Source organism: Phodopus roborovskii, unplaced genomic scaffold, assembly GCF_943737965.1.
Source record: "Phodopus roborovskii unplaced genomic scaffold, PHOROB, whole genome shotgun sequence".
Lineage (NCBI taxonomy): Eukaryota > Metazoa > Chordata > Mammalia > Rodentia > Cricetidae > Phodopus > Phodopus roborovskii.
Genome location: NW_026126407.1, coordinates 21182707 through 21207580, shown reverse-complemented (window position 1 = coordinate 21207580; position 24874 = coordinate 21182707). Strand labels below are relative to the sequence as shown.

Genomic DNA, 24874 nt, shown 5'->3' with positions numbered 1-24874 from the left:
AAAAAAAGTACATTGGCTTGGAAAAAAAAAAAAAAAAAAAAAAAGCTCTTCCAGTCTCTTTGGCCTCAGCTTCCGGTCTCTTTGGCCTCGGTGGCAGAAGCAAGATGACAAAAGGAACGTCATCCTTTGGAAAGCGTCGCAATAAGACGCACACTAGGCCTACCACCTTCAGAAGTCCACCTGTGGCAAATGTGGCTACCCTGCCAAGCGCAAGAGAAAGTATAAATGGAATGCCAAGGCTAAGAGGCGAAACACTACCGGGACTGGGCGTATGAGGCACCTAAAGATTGTCTATCGAAGATTCAGACATGGATTCCGTGAAGGGACAACACCTAAACCCAAGAGGGCAGCTGTTGCAGCATCCAGCTCATCTTAAGGATTTCAGTCAGTCATAAAATAAATGTTCCGGTTTCGAAAAAAAAAGTACATTATATGGATATATGAAAACATAACCATGAAGTTCGGCATTTTACACAATGTATACCATTTGTTGTTGTTTTGAGATAGGGTTTCCCTGTGTAGTCCTGGATGTTCTGGAACTTGCTCTGTATATCAGACTGGCCTTGAACTCACAGAGATCCTCATGCCCCTGCCTCCCAAGTGCTGGGATTAAAGGCACCACTACTGCCTGGCAACAATGCCTACAAATTTTAAAAAGATTAATATCCCTCAGGGCTGGAGAAAGATCTCTGTGGCTAAAAGCACTGGCTGCTCTTCCAGAGGCCCTGGGTTTAATTCCCAGTACACATATGGCAGCTCACAACTGGCTCTAACTCCAGTCCCAGAGAATATGATACCATCTTCTGGTCTTCTTGGGCACTATATATGCAACGGTGCACACACACACACACACACACACACACACACACACAGGAAAACATTAACATACATAGACCAAATAAATCCTTAAGTAGATTAATATCCAAAATATATAATGATCTTAAAAACACCAAAATTACAATTAATGTGCTAAAATATGAATGTTTTTTTGTTTTGGTTTTTCGAGGCAGGGTTTCTCTGTAGCTTTGGAACCTGTCTTGAAACTTGATCTGTAGACCAGGCTGGCCTTGAACTCACAGAGATTCACCTGAACACTGGGATTAAAGTCGAGTGCCATCACCACCCAGCCTGAATGAATGTTTTTTCACAAATTATACAAATAACCAATTATGTGAAAACTTGCCCACTGATTGTATCACTCCAGTAAGAATGGCTATTATTAGCCAGATGGTGGTCATGCATACCTTTAATCCCAGCACTCTGGAGGCAGAGGTAGGCAGATGTCCGTAAGTTCAAAGCAAGCCTGGACTGGTCTACAGAGCAAGTTCCAGGACAGCCAGCTACACAGAGAGACCCTATATCTTGAAGAAAAAAAAAAAAAAGGCTATTATCAAAAGAATAAAGAGGTTCTAGAAACATCCTTCAAAAGTAGAGGACCTCCTTCAGGAGTAGAGCACTTGCCTAGCACATGTGAGACCTTAGGTCCAACCCCTAGTGTCTGTGGTGGAGGGATAAGAATGGTAAGTGCTGGCATGGCAATAGAGAAATGGTAACTCTTACACACTGCTGATGGGAATGCTAGTTAGTACAGTCAGTCATTCTGGAAAACAGTGCAACTCAAAATAGACCACTACATAAGCCAGCTACCCCATTAGTGGGTACTGTCAACAAATTTCACTAGGACAGAATTCCATTAAAAGGGAAAACTATTTTATAAAAAGCTAGCCAGCAAAGGGGACAGCATCCTGAGGAAAAGCACATCATTAAGAGCAAAGCCCAGTGAGTTACATCATAGCAGTTCCTGCCCACCCTCTGAAGGCCACTAATGCAAATGAAGTTTGCAAATGTCCTTAGTTTGACTGGAGGTTGAATGAGAGATGCAACCACGCCTGGTTGTATTTGAACACACATATCATGGCATGGATGTATAGGTCAGAGGACAACTTAAAGAAGTTAGCTCTCTCCTTCCACCATGATTCCTGGGGAATCAATTCAGGTTATCAGACTTAGCACTAAACAAGCTTCTCTGCTGAGCCATCTCATCGGCCCATTTTTGCTTACTTTTCTTAGTAGAGTTGGCTGAGCTGGTGACATAAAAAGGAAAGTGGTAACAATGGCAAAGGCAGCAACAGTAGGAAGGTAACTAAGGAGTTCCAGAGATTGACTGTAAGAGTAACAATGGCAGACTGTGAGCAGCCAAAGACACTGAAATCTTCAGGCTTTAATCCCTGGAAGACATGAGGGAGCTGCCAAGCCTTAACAGCCAGGAATTCCAAATGCCTCTCAAGGTCCAAGCAAGGGTCCCAACACTCTATGCCTTAGAACTACAGTACAAACTGCTATTGGAACACAGCATCCCAATACCCGAGGCCCATGTACCACAAGCAGCAGCAGCCACGGATTACAATAGCTTCCAAGTACAGGACCAACTGGTAAAGCTCAGAACAAAAAACCTTCAACTTGAGTATGTAAAGCCAAAAGTAAGGGAAAGAGGCCCTTACTCCCAGAGCCTGGAATTACGAATGTGCCCCAAAGTACACTAGGTAAGGCTTCTCCTTACCTAGTAACAATTTCTGGACAAAAAGAAGGACTCCAGGTAGCTGATGACACATCTGGTTTGCCTGACTGAAAGCTTTTGGAGGACAACAGACTATATTCTATTCAAAGTTCTGGCTAAGCAACTTCCTTGTGATGGGTGTTCATTTTTGGTTATTGTTCAGCTGGGACATGGTGGGCAGGTAGAGGCCCACCCTGCTTGGGAGTCCTACTGATGGCAGCCTTCGCCAAACACCGAATATACCAGTGACATGGGAGCTCACCCATCAGGGATGTGAGCGGTCTATTCCTGTGTCATGAATCCATCTTTCCTAGGACCTCTAGGGCAGGGGTTCTCAACCTGTATATTAGATATTTATATTACGATTCATAACAGTAGTAAAACCACACTTATGAAATAGCAAGGAAATGTTATAGTGGGGGTCACCACACATGAGGAACTATATTAAAGGGACGCAGCATTAGAAGGTTGAGAACCACTGCTCTAGGAAACCACCATACCAAAAACCTGATGCCTGGCCTTGGCTTTTAGTATCTGCTTAGAGCTACCCTCAGACAACATATCATATGCACAGAAACAAGCAGACCTAACAGGGAAGAGGGGCAAAGGGAGAAAGGACACTTATTCATGTCACCCTTAATATACTCAAAATGGAAGTACCAGGTAAAAAACAAAATGTGGGTTTGACTTCTCTAATAACCTGGCTCAAGTTCTTCACAAACATATCCTAGACCTTTTCTCCATGACAGCAGCAAGAGCAGACCAAATTTCCCAGTATGTGTCCATGGCCCTCACAAGTCACTCCTACACATCAGAAATCATAGCTCCACTAGCTCCAAGACCTGAAGCTAGGACATTCCTGGAAGAAAGCTGCCAAACTAGCTATGAGAATTTTGTCATCATCACAAATAAAAGGAAACATGTAAAGGCCATTTTTTAGAAAAGGATTTCAGAGATAACTCCAAGTTACAGAGGGCACCAGGTCATATGTGGACCCTGACAGGCCTCCTAACAACCTGTGCTTGGCCAGACCAAGGGGAACCACCACATTAAAAACAAACAAAACACCTCGAACTCTTACATCAGGAAAGCTCCAGGAGAAACAGCCAGGAAGTTTACAGCCTGATGTCACTGGAAAAGTGGGGGAGATTTTCTCAGCTGCAGGAGACACTTCCTTCTGTATAGAAGAAGGCTGCTTTGTCTTTCTGAGGGAGGGGTTCAGCAGGACAGTCTGCATTATGAGTCCCTCCCTAGCACATCAGGGCCACACTAGTGGCATGTCTTCCACTTGGATAAGCCACATTGAGTGGTAGGCAATAGGTCCCTGAACTAGGAAGCCCATGCCTGAGTCTTCTACCATAATGCCTGCAGATACAGGCCTCAATAGACCTGGCCACACTCCAGCAAGACTAGTGGTTACAGGCTAGAGCACCTCCAAGCCATGCATGTGACTTCTGAACCCTTGAAAGGCATTGATGGGGCTGGAGCAATGGCTGAGCTGTTTAACAACAACGGCTGCTCTTCCAGATAACCAACATATTGGCTCAGAACTGTCCATGACTCCTGTCCTAGGGGATCTGATGCCATCTTCTGGCCTACAAGGTACTGCATTCATGTGATATATATACATGCAGGTAAAACACCCAGAACAAAATAATAGCTTTAAAAAGTACTGGAATGCACCTCTTAGAATTAAAGGAGCCACTTCAGTCTAGCCATGGTTTCCAAGGCTAAGGTAAGGGCTAAAGGCAGGGAGCCACACAGAACACTACTCAGCTTCTGAAGACAGCCATCTCATTCTCCTGCCTGGAAAAGGTTTCCCATTGCTCAGCTACAAGACCCATCTAAGAGAGAATGGCTTGTTCAATGCCTGGATCGATGTAAGGGAAACACCCAAACTCAGTTTCTTCTACATTACTGTCACTTCTGCAAGCACATTATGTGTGTGGATGCCTGCTTATACACCACCCAGTAACTAGTTCTAAAGTGTCTACTAACTGGATGTCTCCAGTCCATTCCCATTGCTACCGTCTCTACTTGAAGACAGTCTGTTCCTAAGATGGCCTTCACTTCAGATGCCAATCTCAATCCCAGGCTGTCTGACCCACTGCCCATATGTAGGGGCCCACCATCTTCTCAGATTGGATTCATTTTCTCCAACAGCTGACAAATCAGAGAAACACTTATGTTTACTATTTGATTTTAAATGGTATTAAAATGGATGCAGATGAAGAAACACAAAGGGCCAGGTATGAAGATGGGGTAAGGCTTCTTTGCCCTCCCTGGACTTCGGAGAGTTCAGCTACCAGGAAGCCCGCTTTTGTGGCAGGTCTACCCATGGAGGCTTCATGACACAGGTGACCAATTCAACCACTAGCCATTGGTGATCTGCTCAACCTTCCGACCTTCTTCCTTCTTTGGAGCCTGGAAATAAGACTGAAGTCCCCACCCTCTGATGCTGCCCTGGTCTTTCAAGTACTGTTCCACCCTGAAATTACCTAAGGGCTGCTGGCCAGCAGCAGGCAGATCACTTCCCATGACTTCAGGAGTTACATTCCAGGAAACAGGGCAACACACTGCCACACTGCTAGATACCACCTGGTCCACAAGGTTGTTCCTGCGCAGAGCAGGGGTAGGCAGTGAAATGATCCACACATTTCCCAGAAATCCCCAAGTGTAGCAGTAGGGCAGCAGAGGAAGTGCACTGTGGTACCAGCTGCAGCTCCTCCAGCTCCACCACAGCTTTACGACATGGGAAAAGTTACCTCACCTTCTGGACCTCTGTTTACCCTCTGGTAAAATAATCAAAAGACCTCAGGTCAATACCAGTTCTAGATCATTCTAAAATTCGAAGAGAAAAGAACAGAGAACCAAAAGTTGAGGAGAAGATAGCAAGCACTTGTCATTATGACGTTACAATTAAGTATGAGAACTGTACCCATGTTTTGACAAATGTCAAAGGAGAAGCATGTGGCCGCAACTTTTCCTACCACAGATTTCCAGGATGTCATTTCCAGAAAGCCAAAATAAATGCATATTGAGTGGAAGGAGAAAACTGTTCCCATCCATGTGGCAGAAGCTGCCCATGACTGGTTAGACCCCATGACCTTGCCTAGACTATCTGCCCAGAGTTCTCAAGAAGGAACTCCTGCTCCCCTTGAAGCCAGATCCTTCATAGGGTCCTCCACCCAACTCCCTCCTCCTCAGCATCACTGACTTTACTCTTGTTTGCACAGGTATACAAGCATGGTGTGAGGACCATATGAAAAGTAAGTTACTTTAGGCCTAGAAGCCATGAATCTTAGTTATAGTCACTAACCACCACAAGTGACACCAAGAGGTAGGGCTATTCCAGTACATGTCACCTATAAAATTCTGGCAACTGGACATGGACTACAGGTTGTGGCCAATCCCATTTGTCAACACCAAAAGCACAGTGCTCACCTTAAATGGAATGACAGATGTTTCTCCTGGAGCCATTTTGAGTGACAGTGGTCCAGCAACACAGGTTTAGGTCACCCCAAATTCCATGTTCCAAAGTGAACGTAGTTTAATGAGTCTTAATACTTTTACAGAACAAAGAAAATCATAAATCAAGCAAATGTAAAACACATTGGTGGGTTCATTAGAGAAGTGGTCACAGCAAGATGGAGAAAGCTTTTCTATAGGCCTTAGATGTTATCTGATGACATTCTTAGCTTTTGGATTGGTAGAAGCTAGTGGTTTGCTAAATTAGTAGATATCAAAGGTTTTTTGTTTTATTTCATTTTACATACCAATCACATTTCTCCCTCCCAACTCCCCTCACCTCCTCCCCTCCCTATGCCAAAGGTTTTTAATCTATTAGTCACAGGATATTACTGATACAGAGGTGGGCAAGGAATGGCTGGCTATTCACACAGCTAAAGTGGGCCCAAGATATGGTAATTAGCTCCTGGCAACTTTCCAACCTCACCACAGCCTTAGTTTTAATCAGACACAACTTCTTTCTAGGAATTCTTCTTGACAACATCATCAGTTCACAAGCCTACTAGGTAAATCAGGCAGTGGTGAAATATACCTATAGGGGGCAGAGGTAGGCAGGTCTCTGAGTTCAAGGCCAGGCTGGTCTACAGACTGAGTCTCAGGACAGCCAGGACCGCATAGAGAATCCAGGTCTTGGAAACCCAAAAGCAACAACAACAATCTCCAAGTTATAACACATACTGCTCTCTCCCCCTCATATGCCATTATCCCCTCCCAGTTACTGTCCCCAATATGGGACATAAAGGTGTAAGAGTACCACGACAAGGCTGACTTCACCCAACCACATCTATCTATGAAGCCCATGAGCTCTCATCTCAAGGCTGCCTGCTGGGCATCTTTATGACACACCTAACAGGCTTTTCCAACCAGCCTGGCCCCACCACCAGACTCTTGTTTGGCCATCTATTGGGTACCTCATACTGTACTAGGCCCTGGATATTTTTTTTTTGTTTTGTTTTGTTTTGTTTTTTTAAACAAAAGCTCTTTTGGACGCAAGAGTCTTTCTGGACTCCTTTCTTCCTCATCCTCCTAAACCCATAAACAAATCCTAAGGTAACAGGCCTGGCAAAAGTGAAGATATTTTAAAGAGACAATTGTGTCTCACAATCTATCAGAATATTAAAACAATGGACCCCAAAGAGATGGGAATCTCCCCAGGAATCTCAAGCTGGGAGAAGGAAAAGACAGCAGTCAGAGGAACTTGTCTCCCAGAGAGTTCACGTGATTCTAACAACTTGTTAAACCATCTCACAGGAGACTGAAGTCCAGACAAGGATGGGTTGGGGGGGGGGCACAGCTCTACTGCTTACATATGCAAATCTTTGGCCTTCTATTTAGTCTCACTCCAGGACTTAGGGGTTCACTAGATCTCTCTGTCCCTCTTCCCAATGTGGCCACATTGAATAAATCTCCTTTTTCTGCTCTCCACTTTCTTTTCAGACCTGGCTTGGGGTACAGGTGTGACCCCCCCATCTGGCAACGCAGACAGCTCTCCACAGTGATACCCTCTCTAGTGTAATGTCATCCTTTCTTGGTACAGCCCCTCCGAGACCTTCTCACTTCATCTTGCCCCTTCAGCCTATTCACTACCCATCAGTCAGGAAACAGAATTGTAAAATTTAATACTTCCACTAAAAACGCTTGGGAAGATAGGGTCCCTGAGGGTAAAGCATTTGCTTGGCATATGGGAGGCCCTGAGTTCTGGGACAGTGGCAGGACAGTACTGCAAACAAATCACAGAAAACATAATTCCAAAGTCCACCTCTGACCGGTCGATCTAATGGGGCTCTGAGCTTTATTCTGCTGCTTCTTTCTTACTGTCCCTGACTCTGAATTGCTCTCCCACCTTAAAGCTTCTGTTTACATAGCACCTTTACCCTTCCTATTGCCCACCACAACCACCACACTCCCACACCGCTGACAGCTTTCCAAAGGTAACTTGCTCTGTACACCAAAAGTGATCTTCACAGAAGTGAGCCTTGTGCATTCCAAGGGCACCCAGTACACATATACTCAGTCACCTCCAGAGAGGCTCTGTTCCTGAGTTCTGTGTTTGATGTCTCCCTTTGTTAGCTTGTGACTTGCCTTCACCAGTACAGGTAGACAGTACAAGTAGAGTAGTAGGAGCTCTATGTGGACCCTGCATGTGAGAGGCACAATTATCATGGGAAGTCATGGCAGGCAATCTCTGGGTGTCAAGCTAAGTCACATAAATGACGTTCTTGGGGAATGGGCCCACGTCACTTGACTGTGACTCCTAACACAGTGGGATTGGCATAATGGGTCTCTTTCAGCATTTCCATCACACATGTGCCCTTGAGCAAGACTCAATAGCAAGTAAACAGCCTATTTTTAGTTAATTTCCAAAGTAACAGAACACGCAACATTCTGCACACCTTCCACCACAAGGCTGAGAGGGAGAACAGTGGGGCAGTGTGTCCGAGCGGGGGCGGCAAGACTGGCTTTTTCCATTACCTGCCCTCCTGCTCTGCAGCAGACCCTCTTTCCACTCCCTCAGAAGTTCCCATCTCCACCCTGGGAGGTTCAGCCATGCTTCTGAGGATGTTTCAAATGCCACACAGCCTGCTGCAGGGTGTGCTCTAGATATTCAGAGAGCAATGAGACCATCCACTGTTCCCACCCTCATTCCCTCCTGACTGCCAACTCCATTGCTTTCCTGTTTTCTTCTGAGGTGGCTCTGCCCAGGATGTGTACTTTCCATAGGTTTGTGTGGGCAGAGGAAGTGCATCACTAGCAGTGCCTAGCTGGAGGTAGGAGAGGCAACTTCATAGACACACACCTGTGTTTCAGGCCTCTCTCCAGGCCTGACATACTTGACGATGTTACTAACACCAGAGGCTACTATGTGAAGACCAGAATTACAGCACTAACTTATTAGGAGCCAAGAGTTCATGTCCCACTTACTGTGTTAGGGGCTGTGTTGGCCCAGAGATCTTGACAGCATATATATACCACCTGGCCCTGACCTCTTTCTCAGGGACACTGGTCTTAGATACACAGGCAAAGAAGCAATTCCTATTTGGGTTTTTCATTCTTCTATGGAAAAACAAACTACTTATTTACCTCTAGTCTCACATCATAGCACCAGATTCTGGGACCCTAAAAGTGTCAGCAGTAGACACTAGAAGAAAGCCCTTTAATTCAGTTTGGCTCTGACAATGTGTGCCTGAAGACTGTGTCAGATACCAAGGTTGGGGGCTCAGTCACCCAAGATGTCCTTACTTCACTGCAGATGCAAGCCCAGACTATGTCACCTCTTCCTGATGACCAGCACCTATACATAGGGCCCCAGAGAGCGCTCCTTGAGTCGGATGTCCCCCAGAAGTCCATATTACTCAGAGAAACACCATCTAATGTTTACTGTTTTATTATAAAGGACATTACATGGGGCATGAAAAGATGCAGGTCACGGGTGAGACAACCTGCCAACACTCCCTAGGTACACTCTCCAGGGTCCTCAGAAGAAGTCTTCTAAGGGTGTTCAGAACATTTCATTACATGGACATGGCTGATTAAACACTGGACCTTCAGCCCTAGAGGCTGAGAGCTGGGCTCAAAGTCCCTGTCCTGCTTAGGTTTTCATATACCAGCTCCATCTGGTAATTGAATGTGGATGTTGGATGGTGTTGGGCTCTTTAGCATGCAAAATCCAAAAATCAGCTCAGTCCAAAAATTTTAAGAACTGTATGCCAAGAAGTAGATTAAAGATCTAAAATAATGTTTCCAAATATAATATACTGCCAATGTAGGAAAAGAAGAAAGAGCGCTCCGGGAGAGGGAGGAGGGCACAGGAATAAAATGTATAAATTCATGTATGCCTGGCAAAACAGGCTTGATACCAGAAGATTCAATGATTGCATGTAAATGGAATTTTTGGATGACTTGGGATTTCATTGCTGCTGTCATTGTGTTCTGGATTTTTTTCTTTTTGAGACAAGTCTTGATTTGTGGTTCACACTGTCCTAGGATCTTTCTACCTCAGCATCCTCAACGCTGGGATTAACGTAACCCGTGCACCACGAGTCCTGGCATGGAGATGTGTTTCTCTCCTCTTGAATTTCTCTATGAGCTGTCGTCTCCTACCATGAGCTAGTTGCAAGAGAGTTCCCCAATCTGACCACGAGAGTCACAGTGAGGTCCACAATGCGCGAATTAGATTAAACAATTCCCTGCCTCCTGTTTCTACTCTTGCCTCTTCCCAATAATCCACACCTCTCTACCTGAACCTCAGAATGTCCCAAAACTCACTTTTCTCCCTTTTAATTTGTCCCATTCTATTTCGAAGTAAACATCACAACCCTTGGAAAGGTTCCTCAGCCTATCCCGGAGACTCCAGCGCCTCACCACGCCCCGCGAATTATCACCCTCCACTCGCACCCCACCACCCCCTTCAGGACTCCGTCATCCCGTAAGGTTTGGGACTCATGTTCACCTCCTGTCTCAGTGGCAGGCTCAAGTACTGCCTAGCTGCGTGTTAGCAGTACTGCTCACCTGACGCAAGAGAACCACGCAGAAGACACGGGACCACCAAACACAAACACAAACGCCAGCCGCTGGGAAGCCGGTCCACCACCGGGCGAGCGCTCCTGCGCCTGCGCGGGAAGGCGGCAACCACACAGGGCGCACGCGCACATCCTGGAAGCGCCAAGGCTTGAGTTCCTGCTGGAATGCTGCACCTCTGATGTCTGGTTCCGGGCTCCCTCGCTGTGGTTTCTGCTCCACATTGGTCTTAGGAGGTTTTCCGGTCTCCATTCCTCATTTGGAGTGTAGTGAGAAGCAGGGCTGGGCCTCCGGGTCACGTTCCCCGGTGGATGGATCTAGAGACTCGCACCTTTGCCGAGCGGCACTACCGGGGCCGAGTCCCTGGCTGTGACGGGCCCGCCCCCCGCAGTGTGACCTTCATTCCGACGCCGGACGCCTTCTCCTATGCCGACTTCGTGAAGGGCTTCTTGCTGCCTAACCTGCCCTGCGTGTTTTCCAGCGCCTTCACTGAGGGCTGGGGCAGCCGGCGACGCTGGGTGACATCGGCGGGGAAGCCTGACTTCGAGTATCTGCTGCGGAAGTATGGTAGGGCGCAGGCGGGCAGACCTGGGGAACTCGGAGCAGAGATATAGACCCCGGGATGGGAGGGTGGCCAGGACCGAACAGACGAGTGGGATCTGGATAATTCGCCTAGAGGGTGGCCGGAGCCCAAGGGGGTGAACTACACGTATGACTCTACCACTTCTATACCGACCCTCTCACTGTAGGAGACGTGGTTGTACCAGTTGCTAACTGCGGAGTGCGGGAATACAATGCAAACCCCAAGGAGCACATGCCCTTCCGTGACTATATCAGTTACTGGAAGGAGTACATCCAAGGAGGCTACTCCTCACCGCGCGGCTGCCTCTACCTCAAGGACTGGCACCTGTGCAGGTAATGGGGCGGGCTGCCAGATGACTGCTGGGCACTAAGCAGAGAGTGCAGGCCTCTTCTTGGTAGAGCATTCCTACTGCACTCAGAGGGGCTCCCTCCACAGCAGAGTTCTGGTCTATCTCAGAGCTGGTAGGAGGGTGGCTCTTTGGTAAGCTCACCATATCAGCCCAGGTGTCCTCCACCATCAGGAGGAAAGTAAGTCTTGTGTGGATCTTGTATGGGTATAGGTGGCCTCCTCTGTTCCTCTCAGATCTCTGGGATTGCCCTCTCCCCAACCCCACTGAGGACAGGCTTGTTCCTTCCATGGTGGTTCTGGGGATTCTTGCCATCACCTGGCCCATTCTAGGCTTTCAAAAGGAACAAGTGAGCTTTCTACAACCACCCTTGCCTCACTTTGAAAACCCCTTATTCCTTAAAGAGGCTTTCAGCACCCTCCCTGATTAGCCTCTACTTTTCTCACACATCAACTTGCAGCTGCTTTGCTTAGGAGATTTTTTTTACTCAGTAGTAACTACTTCGAGATTCCAATTTTGCCATTTCCAGGGCTAGCTGGATGTGGTGTGCTTCTTCCCTTCTCTCTCTATTGGACAGTGTTAAGAAGCCACGCCCCCATCCAACCCCAGGGTCTACTGAAATGATCACGCCTCTGTAGTGTGCACCACTGTTGTGCTACGCTACAGTGGTTGTGCATTTAGGCACACTTCTGCCTTTTTTTCTTTTTGGAACTGGTAATGCTAAATTCTTGAGCATCTAAACACATACTATCAGTACATTGTTAAACTTATGGTATTTCCAGCTTGGACATGTCAGTACATAAGCCCATTGTAAGCTGAGGAGCCCACTACATCTCAGGATTTTTGGTTGCACCTAAGACCCAGCCCACATGATGCTTGCTCACTTTGGGAAGAGCATCATTTCTTTCCATGGTGGCCCTGGGGCTGTGTGTTTTCTCTGTGTGGTGTGCCTTTCACAAGCACAGATGGTTGTGCTCAGAAGGCCCAGTGAACAGTTGAATTCCTGTACCACTTGTGTGCAAAATGAGACTCGGTGCTGTAGAGTAGGATGGGATTTCAGGCCCCTGCAGTTTCCACACCTGACCAGGTGCAAAAGAAACACCAGCCTCCAGCTACCCTATCATACTATTTCTCGTTTGGGCAGAAAGATGACCTATGCAGAAGGTGGCTAAAGTGTGACCAGCCACTGGTCCTGGATCTGTATAATGTTTGAACATCTACAGACGGACTCAGAGGCCTAAATACTGTCTTGTGTAATAGTTTGAAATTTTAGGTAAACATTTGAGTTGGGTTGTTTTGTTTCTTGTTTGGGGAGGCACATTTAGGCTGAAAACTTGTTCATTTTATTTAAGTCCTGTGTTTGCTTATACTGTTTTCTGGAAGACCGTGAAACCAGAATGGGCAGAAGAAGGCATGAAGTGGCATAATCAGGAGGCCACCAGGGATCAATGCCTGAGCCAATTTTAATAGTTTGCTGAGGCTCAGGGGCAGGCGATCCTGATGTTTAGGGACCTACAGATAAGTTGTTGTTATCTCTGTCTCTTGTTGGGAGTTACAGGCACATGAATCTAGAAGCTTTTCTTCTCAGCATGATGTTGACCGAGTTGTGTGCCTTCTCTGAGGCTGGGGTTAATATGATCCAGTGTTTGGGGACCCAATGATGGGTTTTGAGGCTCACACACCTAGGGCTACAGCCTGGAGTTGCCAGACAGTGTTACACTCTCTAGTACTGGTGATAAAATGGAGGAGGCCCATGGCTCAGGAACTGGGATGATGCTTACCATGTGTTCAGAGCCCCATCAACCACTGCCTAAGTGGAGTGCTTATGCCAAGGTGCCCCCAAAGTCATTTTATCTTAAGCATTTTGACCTAAGTAACTTGAGATTCAGCTCATGTCCTCAGGATCTACTATTGTCAAGCTGGGTAGATCTCCCACTAGGGCTGGGTGATCTTAGGTGGCCCTTTTCATATGTGTGGGCCTGCTGGGATGAGGCACAGGGTAGATTAGTACAATATAACTCCTGTGCTTCCCTCAGAGATTCCTTGGTGGATGACTTAGAAGATATATTCACCCTGCCTGTGTACTTCTCATCAGACTGGCTGAACGAGTTCTGGGACGTCCTCAATGTGGATGACTACCGCTTTGTCTATGCTGGGCCCAAGGGCACCTGGTAATGACAGAAGGGACTTGGGTACATGGTGAAGATGAGATGGGAGGTGTGACCATCTGGGGCATCTGCCTAGAGGCTATCAAAAACACCAGGGTCCACACAGGACTCCATAAGACACAAACCAAAAGCCCTTGCTGTAGGTCTCCCTTCCATGCGGACATCTTCCGCTCCTTCAGCTGGTCAGTGAACATCTGTGGAAGGAAGAAATGGTTGTTCTTCCCGCCAGGGCAGGAGGAGGCCCTTCGGGACTGCCGTGGTAACCTGCCCTATGATGTGACTTCTGCCGAGCTCCTGGACACTCGCCTGTATCCCAGGATCCAGCACAGCAGCCTACCCCTTGAAGTCATACAGGAGGCTGGTGAGATGATATTTGTGCCCAGCGGGTGGCACCATCAAGTATACAATCTGGTAAGACAGTGCATATGACCCTGCTTCTGCCAGGCTCCCTCCCTCTATATTCCCAACTGCCTCTGTGGAAAGAAGGCAGTATTATTCCCCTGCAAAGGCTGGATGTAGTGTAGGAAGCCACAAGTAACACTATGAAGAATGTATCCCCTTGCCCTATTCTAACTTGGTTCCTCTAGCTCTTGTTCCAGTGTATTGGCCCCATCATGAGATGGGATTAGTATTTCCTGGCTGCCATGGCTAAATGTCTATTTTCTACCTTTGCCCACTATTGTTTCATTTCTGTTGTTGTGACAAAATACTCTGACAAAAAGTAACTTAAGGGAGTAAGGGTTTATTCCAAATTACAGTTTATCATCGTGGGGAAGTCAAGGCAGGAACTTCAAATGACTAGTCACATCACATCCACAGTCAAGACTAGAGAAATGAAGGAATGTATGTTTACTTTCTTATTTGTGCTCGGCTCAGTTTTTCTGCCACTGTAGACAGCTCCTTCATGGAGATTATCTTCTCAGGTAAATCTACATTGTGTCAAGATGACAGTTAAAACTCTCACACTTGCTGGGTGGTGGTGGCACATACCTTTAATCCAGCACACGGGAGGCAGAGGCAGGCAGATATCTGAGTTTGAGGCCAGCCTGGTCTACAGAGTGAGTGCCAGGATAGGCTCCAAAGCTACACAGAGAAATCCTGCCCCAAAACAACAAACAAACAAACATCTCACACCCATCCAAAGCCCAGAGCCTGGTGGGCATGGAGTGGGATTTGATCTGATCACCAAAGGTAATGCCTGCTGTTGCCTCATGGAGCTTGTCCTCTGCCCTCCAGGATGACACCATCTCTATCAACCACAACTGGGTCAATGGCTGCAACCTGGCAAACATGTGGCACTTCCTGCAGCAAGAACTCCAGGCAGTACAGCAGGAGATCAGAGAATGGAAGGACTCCATGCCTGATTGGCACCACCACTGTCAGGTGGGAAGCAACCAGCCCATGTTGGGTCAGCTGTGGATCCAGTACAGATGCCAGGGCCAAGCTTCATGACTCAGATGCAGTGCCCACTATCCTGACTCTGCCCCTTTGTCTCTGGGTCCCATCTTAGCCCCTTGGTGTGTGGGAGGGATCTTTGCAGTCTGAGTCTAGATGTGAGCCCAGGACTTACCTGCCCTTTCCTCTTGGCCAGGTCATTATGAAGTCCTGCACGGGGATCAATTTTGAAGAATTTTACCATTTCCTCAAGGTCATTGCTGAGAAGAGGCTTCTCGTTCTGAAGCAAGGACTGAAGGGGGATACAGGGGACAGCATGAGCCTAGGGCTGGACCTGCAGCAGGCTGCATTTGATGTTGGCCGCCTTGCAGATGTGCTGGCCTCTGTGGTTGCACATACCGACTTTCAGAGAGTGGACACCAGTGCATTCTCACCACAGCCAAAGGAGCTGCTTCAGCAGCTGAAGGACACCATGGTTGCTGTGGAGGCCCTTTAGTACTAGTCTATAGGACATGATATAGGGAGAGTTCTGAAGGGTAGCCTCTTTGCCCAAGGGCCCTTCTGAAGTACAGGCTAACCTTCCTTGAGGCCTAGGATGTGCTCCAAGGCTATGCAGGTGCAGTTCTTGCAGGGTGGGCTGATAAAGTCTTGCCCATCTAGTACTGCTTCCCAGCATCTAGGCCCTGCATCTTGAGGAGGGTCCAGCCAAAATGGGAGTTTAACTCACGGGGTCTAGAGGGATGTTTACCCATTTGGCCTAGAGCAAGCCTGCCAAGAATTTGAATTGAGTAGTGATCATGATACCAGGTTTTCTTGATGCCTTCCAGCCTCTCCTAGTGATCCTAGGACTCCTGAATAGTGGATATCCAGTCTGCCTACCTTGGAGGTGTCTCTGTGTGACCTGGGACATAGATAGTATATATGCAGTTCCAAGCCTCTGCATCCTCTAGTTCTGTCCCGGGAGCTGCAGCAGCTGGGTGGACTAGGAAGAGTTAACCAGGGTATAGCAAGTTGCAGGGGACTTTTTAAGCTGTGTGTTGTTCCCCTATGGCTGGAGGCACAGTGCTAGGTGGCTGAAAAACCCAAGTACTGATCTAGCCAAGTCCCCTTGGATGGAGATGATGGTACAAGACTAGGGGGTAGTGGTGTTCTTTCCCCACAGCACTCCTTCAAGGCCTGGGTGCCTATGCTAGCCCATCTTCTGCCCTAGAGGGCATAGGGCCAAACCCAAAGCAAAAGTATAGGGATTTCTGTAGAGGAGACAGACACATCCAGTTTCAGGTTGGTGCTGGATAAGGCAGTACCTTCTATTGGCTATGCTCATTGCCTATGCATTTTCTCTGAGATAGAGACAAGCCATTGCTTAATGGCCTGCATGGGGCCACATGATATCCTATACTTCTGACACGTGCTTGTCACCATATTCGCTGTTTCTAGGAGTAGGGATTGTGGCTGAAGGCAGAGGTGCACAGCCTGTGTGAGAGCTAACTGCTTACTCTGGGCCCCAGCATGGACCACCAGGATGAGGCACAGCTATACATACAGTGTTGGCCATTTTTGGAGACAGTAGCTTTGCCTAAACCTGAAGATTTCATGGTCTGGGGTGGGGCCTCATAGAAGACAATTGTAAGCAGAATTGGCCATAGCCTTTGTAGAGTTTTTATGCAGGGCCTGGTGCCAGGGACACAGCCTGTCATTCCTAGGAGGACCCTCTAGGTAAAGCCTCCTGGGGATGTTTTTGGAGGAGCCACTTGAGGCTTAGAGCACTCTTTTCAAGGCGCAACTGGCGGTGCCCTGCAGAGTGACACTAGTGCTAATTTACCCTGTAAGCTGCAGTCCTGCAGACTAGGTAAGTGTAAGCACTTAGGTAGGGGCCGAGCACGTGTATCTGCCCTGCCCATCACACAGAGCAGGCCTCCTCTTGATTGGGACTGTGGAGCTACTGAAGCTCAATGGGTAGGAGCCTCTCTCTTGGTGTTAGATGTAGAATCAGTGGCGAGAAAATTATTTATTTATTTATTAATAACTTCAAGCTCTTTGCCAGCTAAATAATAATACCGTCTGTTTCAGAGACTTTACCAGCAACATTGTCCCAGGGAATCCTCAAACATGACCAGGAAAATAAGCTTGCCTAGGCTCTGCCTTTGAGCTTCTGGCTAGGGGTGTACTATCTGGGGCTTTGGCTACCAGATGTGGAGACACATCACACAAGTGGCCCAGCAACTTAATGGGGGCAATTTACTCCCTTACTAGATTGGCAAAATTAAGAAAAGTTAACACCCTGAGCCATGTTGACAGACAGTAGTTACTATTTACTCCTATGACCATCATAACTAGAATGATAATAAGTCCCCAGTCAGACTAACAAGCCTGGAGGGGGACCCATGTTACACAGCTCAGCAGGTAAAGGTGCTTGCTGTGCAAGTCTGTTGACCTGAGTTTGAACCCTGGAATCCATGTGAAAGTGGAAAGAGGGGGGGGGGGTCTGTCTACCTCACAGACTGCTAAAACCCTAGTTTGTGCCACAATTTGATACTTGTGTAAGGACAGCTCAGTAGCTATCTGTCCAGCCCTGGACTATTGCCACTCTTGTTGCTGATTTTTGTAGCCAAAACTTAGATATATAATCTCCTTATTTTGCCTTTGCAACTTCACGTTGCCCCAACCACCATGGGTACAACCTTAGTTTACTGGCACGTGTTTCCATTGTGAGACTGCTATTCATAAGAAGTAATGTCTTTTGGAAGATTATTTGGATTGACAGTTAAATATCTTCCACCTAGTTATCCCAACACTTGTAAAGCATTAATGAAAGGAAAACATCCTAATCCCAAGAAGGCCTTGCTCTCTGCAATGCAATGCTCTTGGGTCTAGCCCCAACTATTGGCCAAGGTGTTCAACCTCTGTTTGCAGAAATGGAGACAAGCCCACATTACCCAGGTCAGAATCTGACTAAGGGTAATGAGTGGGTTCCACAGCTGTTCTGAACAGTTGAGATGGAGTAAGAAAAATGGGCAAAATGCAAGTAAGAACATTAGTGATTTAATATGAAAGAAAGAGCTAAAAACCCTCTCTCCACCAGTCTGGCTTCCACTACCCATTGTCAACATCCTACTGTGATTCAGAAATAATAATTAAATGAAAACAGATATTTTGACCACATTCATGCAGCTTACATTGTTACAGTTCTGTTATGACTCATTTATTATTGTGCTTTAAAAATTGTAATAGGAAGTGGGTGGTGGTGACACATGTCTTTAATCTCAGCACTTGAGGCAGAGGCAGGCAGATCTCTGAGTTCGAGGCCAGCCTGGTCTACAGAGAAAGTTCCAGGATAACCAAAGCTATTGATTGCACAAAGAGAAACCCTATCTTGGGGGAAAATAAGTTTTAATTCTAGGTTGAGTTTTTAATTGGTTTCATCCACTCCTAGCTGAAACAAACATCTAAGAATTAACTCCTAAACTCATTTGAGACTAAAGGAAAAGGAATTGGATGGAATGAGCTCTAAATAAAAGCTTAGACCTTAATTTCACTTGAAAAGTTTGGTCCAGAGTTTACCCATGATTAAATTAGTCTATGAACAAATTACCTTAACCTGTTCCATTTTGTCATACATATAATTAAGGTTTGTATGCTAAAGTATATTTCCATATTGCTCTGTGTACTGGTTAGTTTTTGTCAACTTGACACAAACCTACACATATCTTTAAATAAAGATAATTAAGAAAATGCCTCCCTAAGATTGACACATGGACAAATCTGTGGAGCATTTTCTTAAGTAATGATTGAGGTGGGAAGGTCAAACCCACTGGGTAAGTACCACCCTGGGCAGATAGGACTGCAGTATGTAAGAAGCCAAACTAAGCAAGCTAAAAGCACACCAGTGAGCAGAGCTCCTCCATGGCTTCTCTTTTAGTTCCTGCCTCCAGATTCCTGCTCTGTTTGAGCTCCTATCACCTGGAAATGTAAAATGAAATAAGCATGTCCCTACCTGTGGTGGTTTGAATAAGAATGATCCCCATAGGCTCATGTGTTTGAATGCTTGGTCTCTAGTTGGTAGAACTGTTCGAGAAGGATTAGGGTGTGTTTTTATTGGAGGAAATGTGTCACTGGCGTGGGCTTTGAGGGTTCAAAAAGACCATCCTAGTCCCAATTAGTTCTCTGTCTCTTACTTTTGGGAAAGTATATAAGCGCCCAGTTTCTGCTCCAGCACCAAGCCTGTCTGCTACCATGATCCCCGTGGTCTGTAGCCCTCTGGAACTGTAAGCCTGAACAAATTTTTTTTTTTTTTTTGGTTTTTCTAGACAGGGTTTCTCTGTGTATCTTTGCTTCTGCCTCCTGAGTGCTAGGATTAAGGACATGCACCACCCCCACCCAGCTAAATTCTTTGTTTCATAAGTTGCCTTGGTTATGGCATTTTGTCACATCAGTACAAAAGTAACTGAAACACTCCCCAAGTGGCTTTTGGTCAGTGTTTTATCACAACAGAAACTTAAGATATTCTATTATAATTCTTGGTCAAATAAAAGTAGAGATTTCACATACATTAGCTATCTTTTGGCGCCAAAGCCATGCATCTTCCTGCTAGTATGGTTTGATTCTGTGTCTTAATTACAGTGACCTGGGTTCAATTCCCAGTCAGATCCATGGCAAGTTTTAGCCACTCATTTCAGAAGCTTCAGCTTACTGCTGTGTAATCCTTTTTATGCCTCATCAAGAATGCTTTTAACCTAAGTTGTTTCCAGGTTCTAGCTAGCTATTACAAATAATACTGCTATAAACATAGCAAATGTCCTTGTGGTATGACTGTGCATCTATTGGGTATATTCCCAAGAGTGGTACTGGTGGTCTTTAAGGAAAACTGACTCCCAATTTTCTGAGAAACTGCTATCTGATTTCCAAAGTGGCTGTACAAGTTTGCACTCCCACCAGCAATGAAGGAGTGTTCCCCTTATTTCACATCCTCTCCAGCATAAGCTGTCATCAGCAGCATTCAGGACTTATTTTGGATGCATGAACTGACTTTTTGGAGCCCACTCCCTATGGTGGGATACCTTGCTCAGCCTTGATACAGGGTGGGGTATGAGTTTAGTTCTGCCTCAACTTGATATGCCAGGCATTATTGACTCCCCTAGAGAGGCTTACCCATTCTGGGGAATGGGATGGTTGGGGGTGGGAGAAGGGGAGGGAGGGGGAACTGGAGCTAGTATGTAAAATGAAAACAAAAATTTTAGATAAAAATTTCAAAAAAAATTTTTTTAATGCCTTTAACTGCTAGATGGTTGTGGTGCACACCATTAATTCCAGCACTTGGGAGGCAGAGGCAAATAGATCTCAATGAGTTTGAGACCAGCCTGGTTTACAGAGCAAATTCCAAGACAGGTTCCAAAGCTACACAGAGAAACCCGTCTCAAAAAAAAAAAAGAAAAAGAAAAAGAAAAAAAGAAAAGAAAAAGAAAGGCTTAAGATGAATAAAGATGGGCTCTAACGCTTATTGGACCACTTTCTATCCTCAACAATATGTAAAAATTATTTACTTTCCCAGAGCACTGACCCACACAGATAGTGTCAATGCTGCATGTAAGGATTCAGGCTTTATGCTGGCCTGCCCGTCACCTGGCAGAATGCACTCAGGCAATACTCTGGTCAGCCCAGGGTTCCATGAGAACTATCTGCACTCAGGTGTAAAGGACCCCTTTAAAAGACAGACCCCCGCCCACATATGCTTTCTTTTTCTCTTTGCTCTGTTTCCTTCTGGCTCTTCTCACCTCTCTTCTGTTCCCAGTGTCTCTTAGGTCTCTCTTCCCTCATTCCCCCTTTTAAATAAACTTCTCACTTAAGCTCGGTTTGCCTGGCATGTTATTCCCTCCGCCCTCAGTCACCCTCACCTACTATGGAACCTGCTATGCTCTCCTACGTGGTCCCTTACCTTGGGACCCCCATTTGGGACACCACCCCACACCCTTCTCCAACTTTATCCTATAACCTATAACTAATAAGAACGACACTGGGTGTCTTCCTCAATTGTTTCTCCCTTATTTTTTCAGACAATATCTCACTGAACTTGCAGTTTATTGATTCAGCTACAGTGGTTAGCTACTAAGATCTAGGGATCCGACTTTCTCTACCTCACTAGCACTGAATTACACACATGCATTGCCATATCCAGTTTTTTGTTTGTTTGTTTGTTTGTTTTTTAAATACGAGTGTTGGGGAGCTAAACTCAGGTCCTCATGCTTGCACAGCAAGCACTTTACCAACTGAACTATTTTCCAGCCCCAGAAAACAACATCTGGGCAGGGGCTGTAAAGCACTTTAGTTGGTAGAGCACTTGCCTTGCATGCATAAAGTCCTGGGTTTGATTCCCAGTATTGAACAGATCAAGCATGATGGTGCATATCTATAATCCCAGAAGTTTAAGGCTCTATCTTTGGGGCCTTAAGGCTACATAAGACCCTATCTGAAAGGAAAAAGACCAAAAAATGGCCTGGCATCAAGGCTCATGCCTTTAATCCCAGCACTCAGGAGGCAGAGACAGATCTCTGTGAGTTCCATGCCAGCCTAGTCGACATAGTGAATTCCAAGACAGCCAGTGCTATGTAGAGAGACCCAAACAAACAAAAACAACTGTTTGTTGCCTGCAGGAAACAAACCTAATTGGCAGATTCACACAGGAAGAGTGTGAGTGATAGAGAATGGAACAAACACAACAAAGCACAGCAAGAAGAAGTGGCAATCATCAGGTGTTACTTCCTTCTTGCTGAGGAGCCAGGGTAAGGCTCCACTTTTTTCTGTTCCTTCTCAATGTTGGAGCTGACAAGGCATGGCAGGAGAGTGATGAGTCATTTTCCCTAGGATCCACACAGGACAGAGTGTGGTATGGTGCCAGGTTCTGTCTTGTGAGCTAGGACATGCAAGCTTAGACAATGACCTCCGTGGTGCTCAAAATATACAAGTGATCTCTGTATGCAGGCAGGCTTGCAATGGGGGAGAATATGGGAGCTGCCTTCCAGTCATGGTGACTCACCCGAAGACCACACCCAGCTAGCTGTTTCTTCACACCAAGCATGATCTGCCAGTGCATGTGGGGAAATTCCCAAGAAGTGGCTGTATTTCTACCAAATGCCTGAGAAACCGAGACTGGAAAAAACAACCAAAGCAATCTGAGAGGCAGCAGACAGTGAGTGATCCTCCATACCCTGTCACACAGTCCCTGTCCCATCCCCTACTCATCCACACACAGGCTGTCCATCCAACTTTTCCTCCCAAGAATCCAACCATAGCTCCCAAGTAGAAATCCCTGTACTTTTCTCTGCAGCAGTCAGAATTTCTGGTCACATAGACCCAAGTTTGCAAATCTATGTCTTAGTCACAGCCAGATTTATATACTTACCCTGATGCTTAGGGTGATCTCTTGCTTTGCTGGTGAAAAGGCCATTGAGACATGGGGAAATAAATATGCAAATGTCTATGATCCCACAGCCATCAGGTGTGATAGTGGCAGTAGAGCAGAGCATATAAAATTTATGTTATATAAATTACTATATAAAAGAAAAGTGATAAAAAAAAAAAAACAGGAAAAATATTCAGAAAAATATTCAGGGAAAGGCCACCCCCAACTGATGCTTAAGCATACTTACAAGAAGAGCACACTGTATAATATATGAAGATCCTAATATACTAGTTAATGGGAACATTTGGCTTCTAGCCTTTCTCCCCAGCTATGGCCCACCCCTCTTCTGAGATATACTCTTCCTTATTAACTTTCTCTACTTGTAATCCTACCTACATCCCTGTATAATTCCTTGTAGGGTACCCTTTAAGACTCCAATCTTTGCCTGTAACTGGCCACAGCCTGTGTGTTTTCTTCATCTTTGCTTGTTGTCAATAGTGTCCATGAGTATCCTGATAGTCTAGACCACAGCAGTTCATAAAAAGTTGTATAATTATGTAGTAAGTATAGGCATCCAAAGTTGTGTGGATTCTCGGGCATTAAAGGCTGGAACAATGATAGATGTTTTGGTGGCAACTGCCATTAGTTGTGTTACAGGATACTGAAAACTATCCTGAGCTGCACCTAAGGACAAATACAGGTGATGCCATGGGCTGACACTTCACAGCCATGTGAAGACCTTCCTTGGGACCCAAGATAAATGCAGGAGACGCATTGGATTGTGGGACCATTGGCCAAAGTTCTGATGTCACAGGATGCCATGGAACCTTTACCAGGTCCTGTGAGATAAGGCTGTAGTGTGTGACATAGTAATCCCAGAATCTGGATTTTGAAACACAAAAGGCACCTTCCTTAGCTGTGAGATGAAGCAGGTAGTGGGGCATTCTTATTGTGAATATGAGACATAGATGGGGCAGAAGGCAGGAAGCCTCATAGTATAAGCCCAAGCAGCGCCACGGCTTTTTTCAGAATCTCTCAAGTCTATTGCTCTGAAAAACTTCCCTAAGCACTATGGGACACTATTTGGATTTGATTCTGGTGTCCAATCTCTTGCAGGAAAGATCTTCTTACCTCCCTTGAGTAAAGATGGTGCTAGGCTTTAAAACTTTGGTATGTGCAATCCTACAGGATGTAGATAGGGATGTCTATAGATCATATATTAGTAGTTTTGTGGGGACCTGGTCTAAAGCTTTGATAACCATATTCCCAGAGCTGCAGAATAGGACCTTACTTAGTCTGCAGGGACAAGAATGGATGATGCTGAAGATTTTGGGTTTGAGTTTTTTAATATCCATGGCTATCATGGAGCTCACTATGCAGATCAGGCTGGCCTCAAACTCACAGAGACCCTACTGTCTCTGCCTCTCTAGTTTAGGGAATCAAGGTGTCCAGTACCACAACCAGTTGATATCAGCTGTAGTTCTAAGGCCATGGGTTGGTAAAGGAAGCCATCCCTGGATTCCACCTGATGAAAACAGCTGGTGCTGAATATTAGGGATCCTGGTAATCATGGTCCTGGAGCAAGAAGTAGCTGGGGATGGGGAATGGTGTGGGTAACTGAAATGCTTTATTCTACACATTGATAAGATTTCAATAGCATAACCAATGTAGAACACTATTATATAGTAAAATAGTGGTTGCATGTATTTTAATTATATACTGTATAAACTAGTTATATTATACTAATCAATGTACAAACTATTTGTATCCTATAGATACACATATACGCATGCATACACTGTATGTACTAAATAATACTATACTATATATTATACCAAGATACATAAATCTGAGTACAATTGTAAAAAGTCTCAACAAAATACTACAAAATTTTATCTAATATAAAAAGACACATTCCATGCTTTAACCCAGAAAAGCAATGTTTTCACATTGTAAAGTTAAGGTAATGCATATTCATCTCTAGTGTGCATTATCATGTACCTTTCAATGAGAAATGAAGTTGGGAGACTTTCTGCATACCCAACAGTCTTTCTAAACAAGTTCTTTCATGTCTTTGAATGAAAATAGAAAAACTAAAGGCTGGACATTTCTTACATTCAGCCTTTTATCCAGAGTTCTTCCGTGGTTTTCAAAAAGAACTGTAAAAATTGAAAGCCTAACCATATTACTTAGAGCTATGGGCCTTTTTTCCCCCTTTAAAGAAAACTGAAAACTTGAATGCTTCCCCCACATTCCTATTATACTGTTTTATCTGATATGTAGTCTTTCATATAATCCAAAAGAACTGGGGCATCTGAAGGCTTAACCATTTTTTCTCACATACATAGGGCTATTATCCAGTGTGAATCTTTTTGTGTCCTTT

At 45.6% G+C, this 24874-nt stretch overlaps 1 protein-coding gene and 1 pseudogene across 1 annotated transcript; both read left to right on the top strand.

Moving 5' to 3' along the window:
* Positions 1-80: 80 nt before the first annotated feature.
* On the top strand, positions 81-418 carry LOC127219214 (60S ribosomal protein L37-like; annotated as a pseudogene).
* Positions 419-10851: 10433 nt separating this feature from the next.
* On the top strand, positions 10852-15606 carry Jmjd4 (jumonji domain containing 4). The gene is made up of 6 exons (XM_051180553.1): positions 10852-11170; positions 11353-11518; positions 13569-13703; positions 13844-14111; positions 14937-15083; positions 15292-15606. The coding sequence occupies exons 1-6, from the start codon at positions 10915-10917 to the stop codon at positions 15589-15591; spliced, it is 1272 nt and encodes a 423-aa protein (XP_051036510.1). The 5' UTR covers positions 10852-10914; the 3' UTR covers positions 15592-15606.
* The last annotated feature ends 9268 nt before the right edge of the window (positions 15607-24874 follow it).

Bases quoted from the DNA above. Each gene is read 5' to 3' on its own strand.
- Jmjd4 (XM_051180553.1), top strand. From the start codon at position 10,915: ATGGATCTAGAGACTCGCACCTTTGCCGAGCGGCACTACCGGGGCCGA. The intron at 13,704-13,843 runs GTAATGACAGAA...CCCTTGCTGTAG, and splicing joins GCTGGGCCCAAGGGCACCTG to GTCTCCCTTCCATGCGGACA. The intron at 14,112-14,936 runs GTAAGACAGTGC...TCTGCCCTCCAG, and splicing joins ACCATCAAGTATACAATCTG to GATGACACCATCTCTATCAA.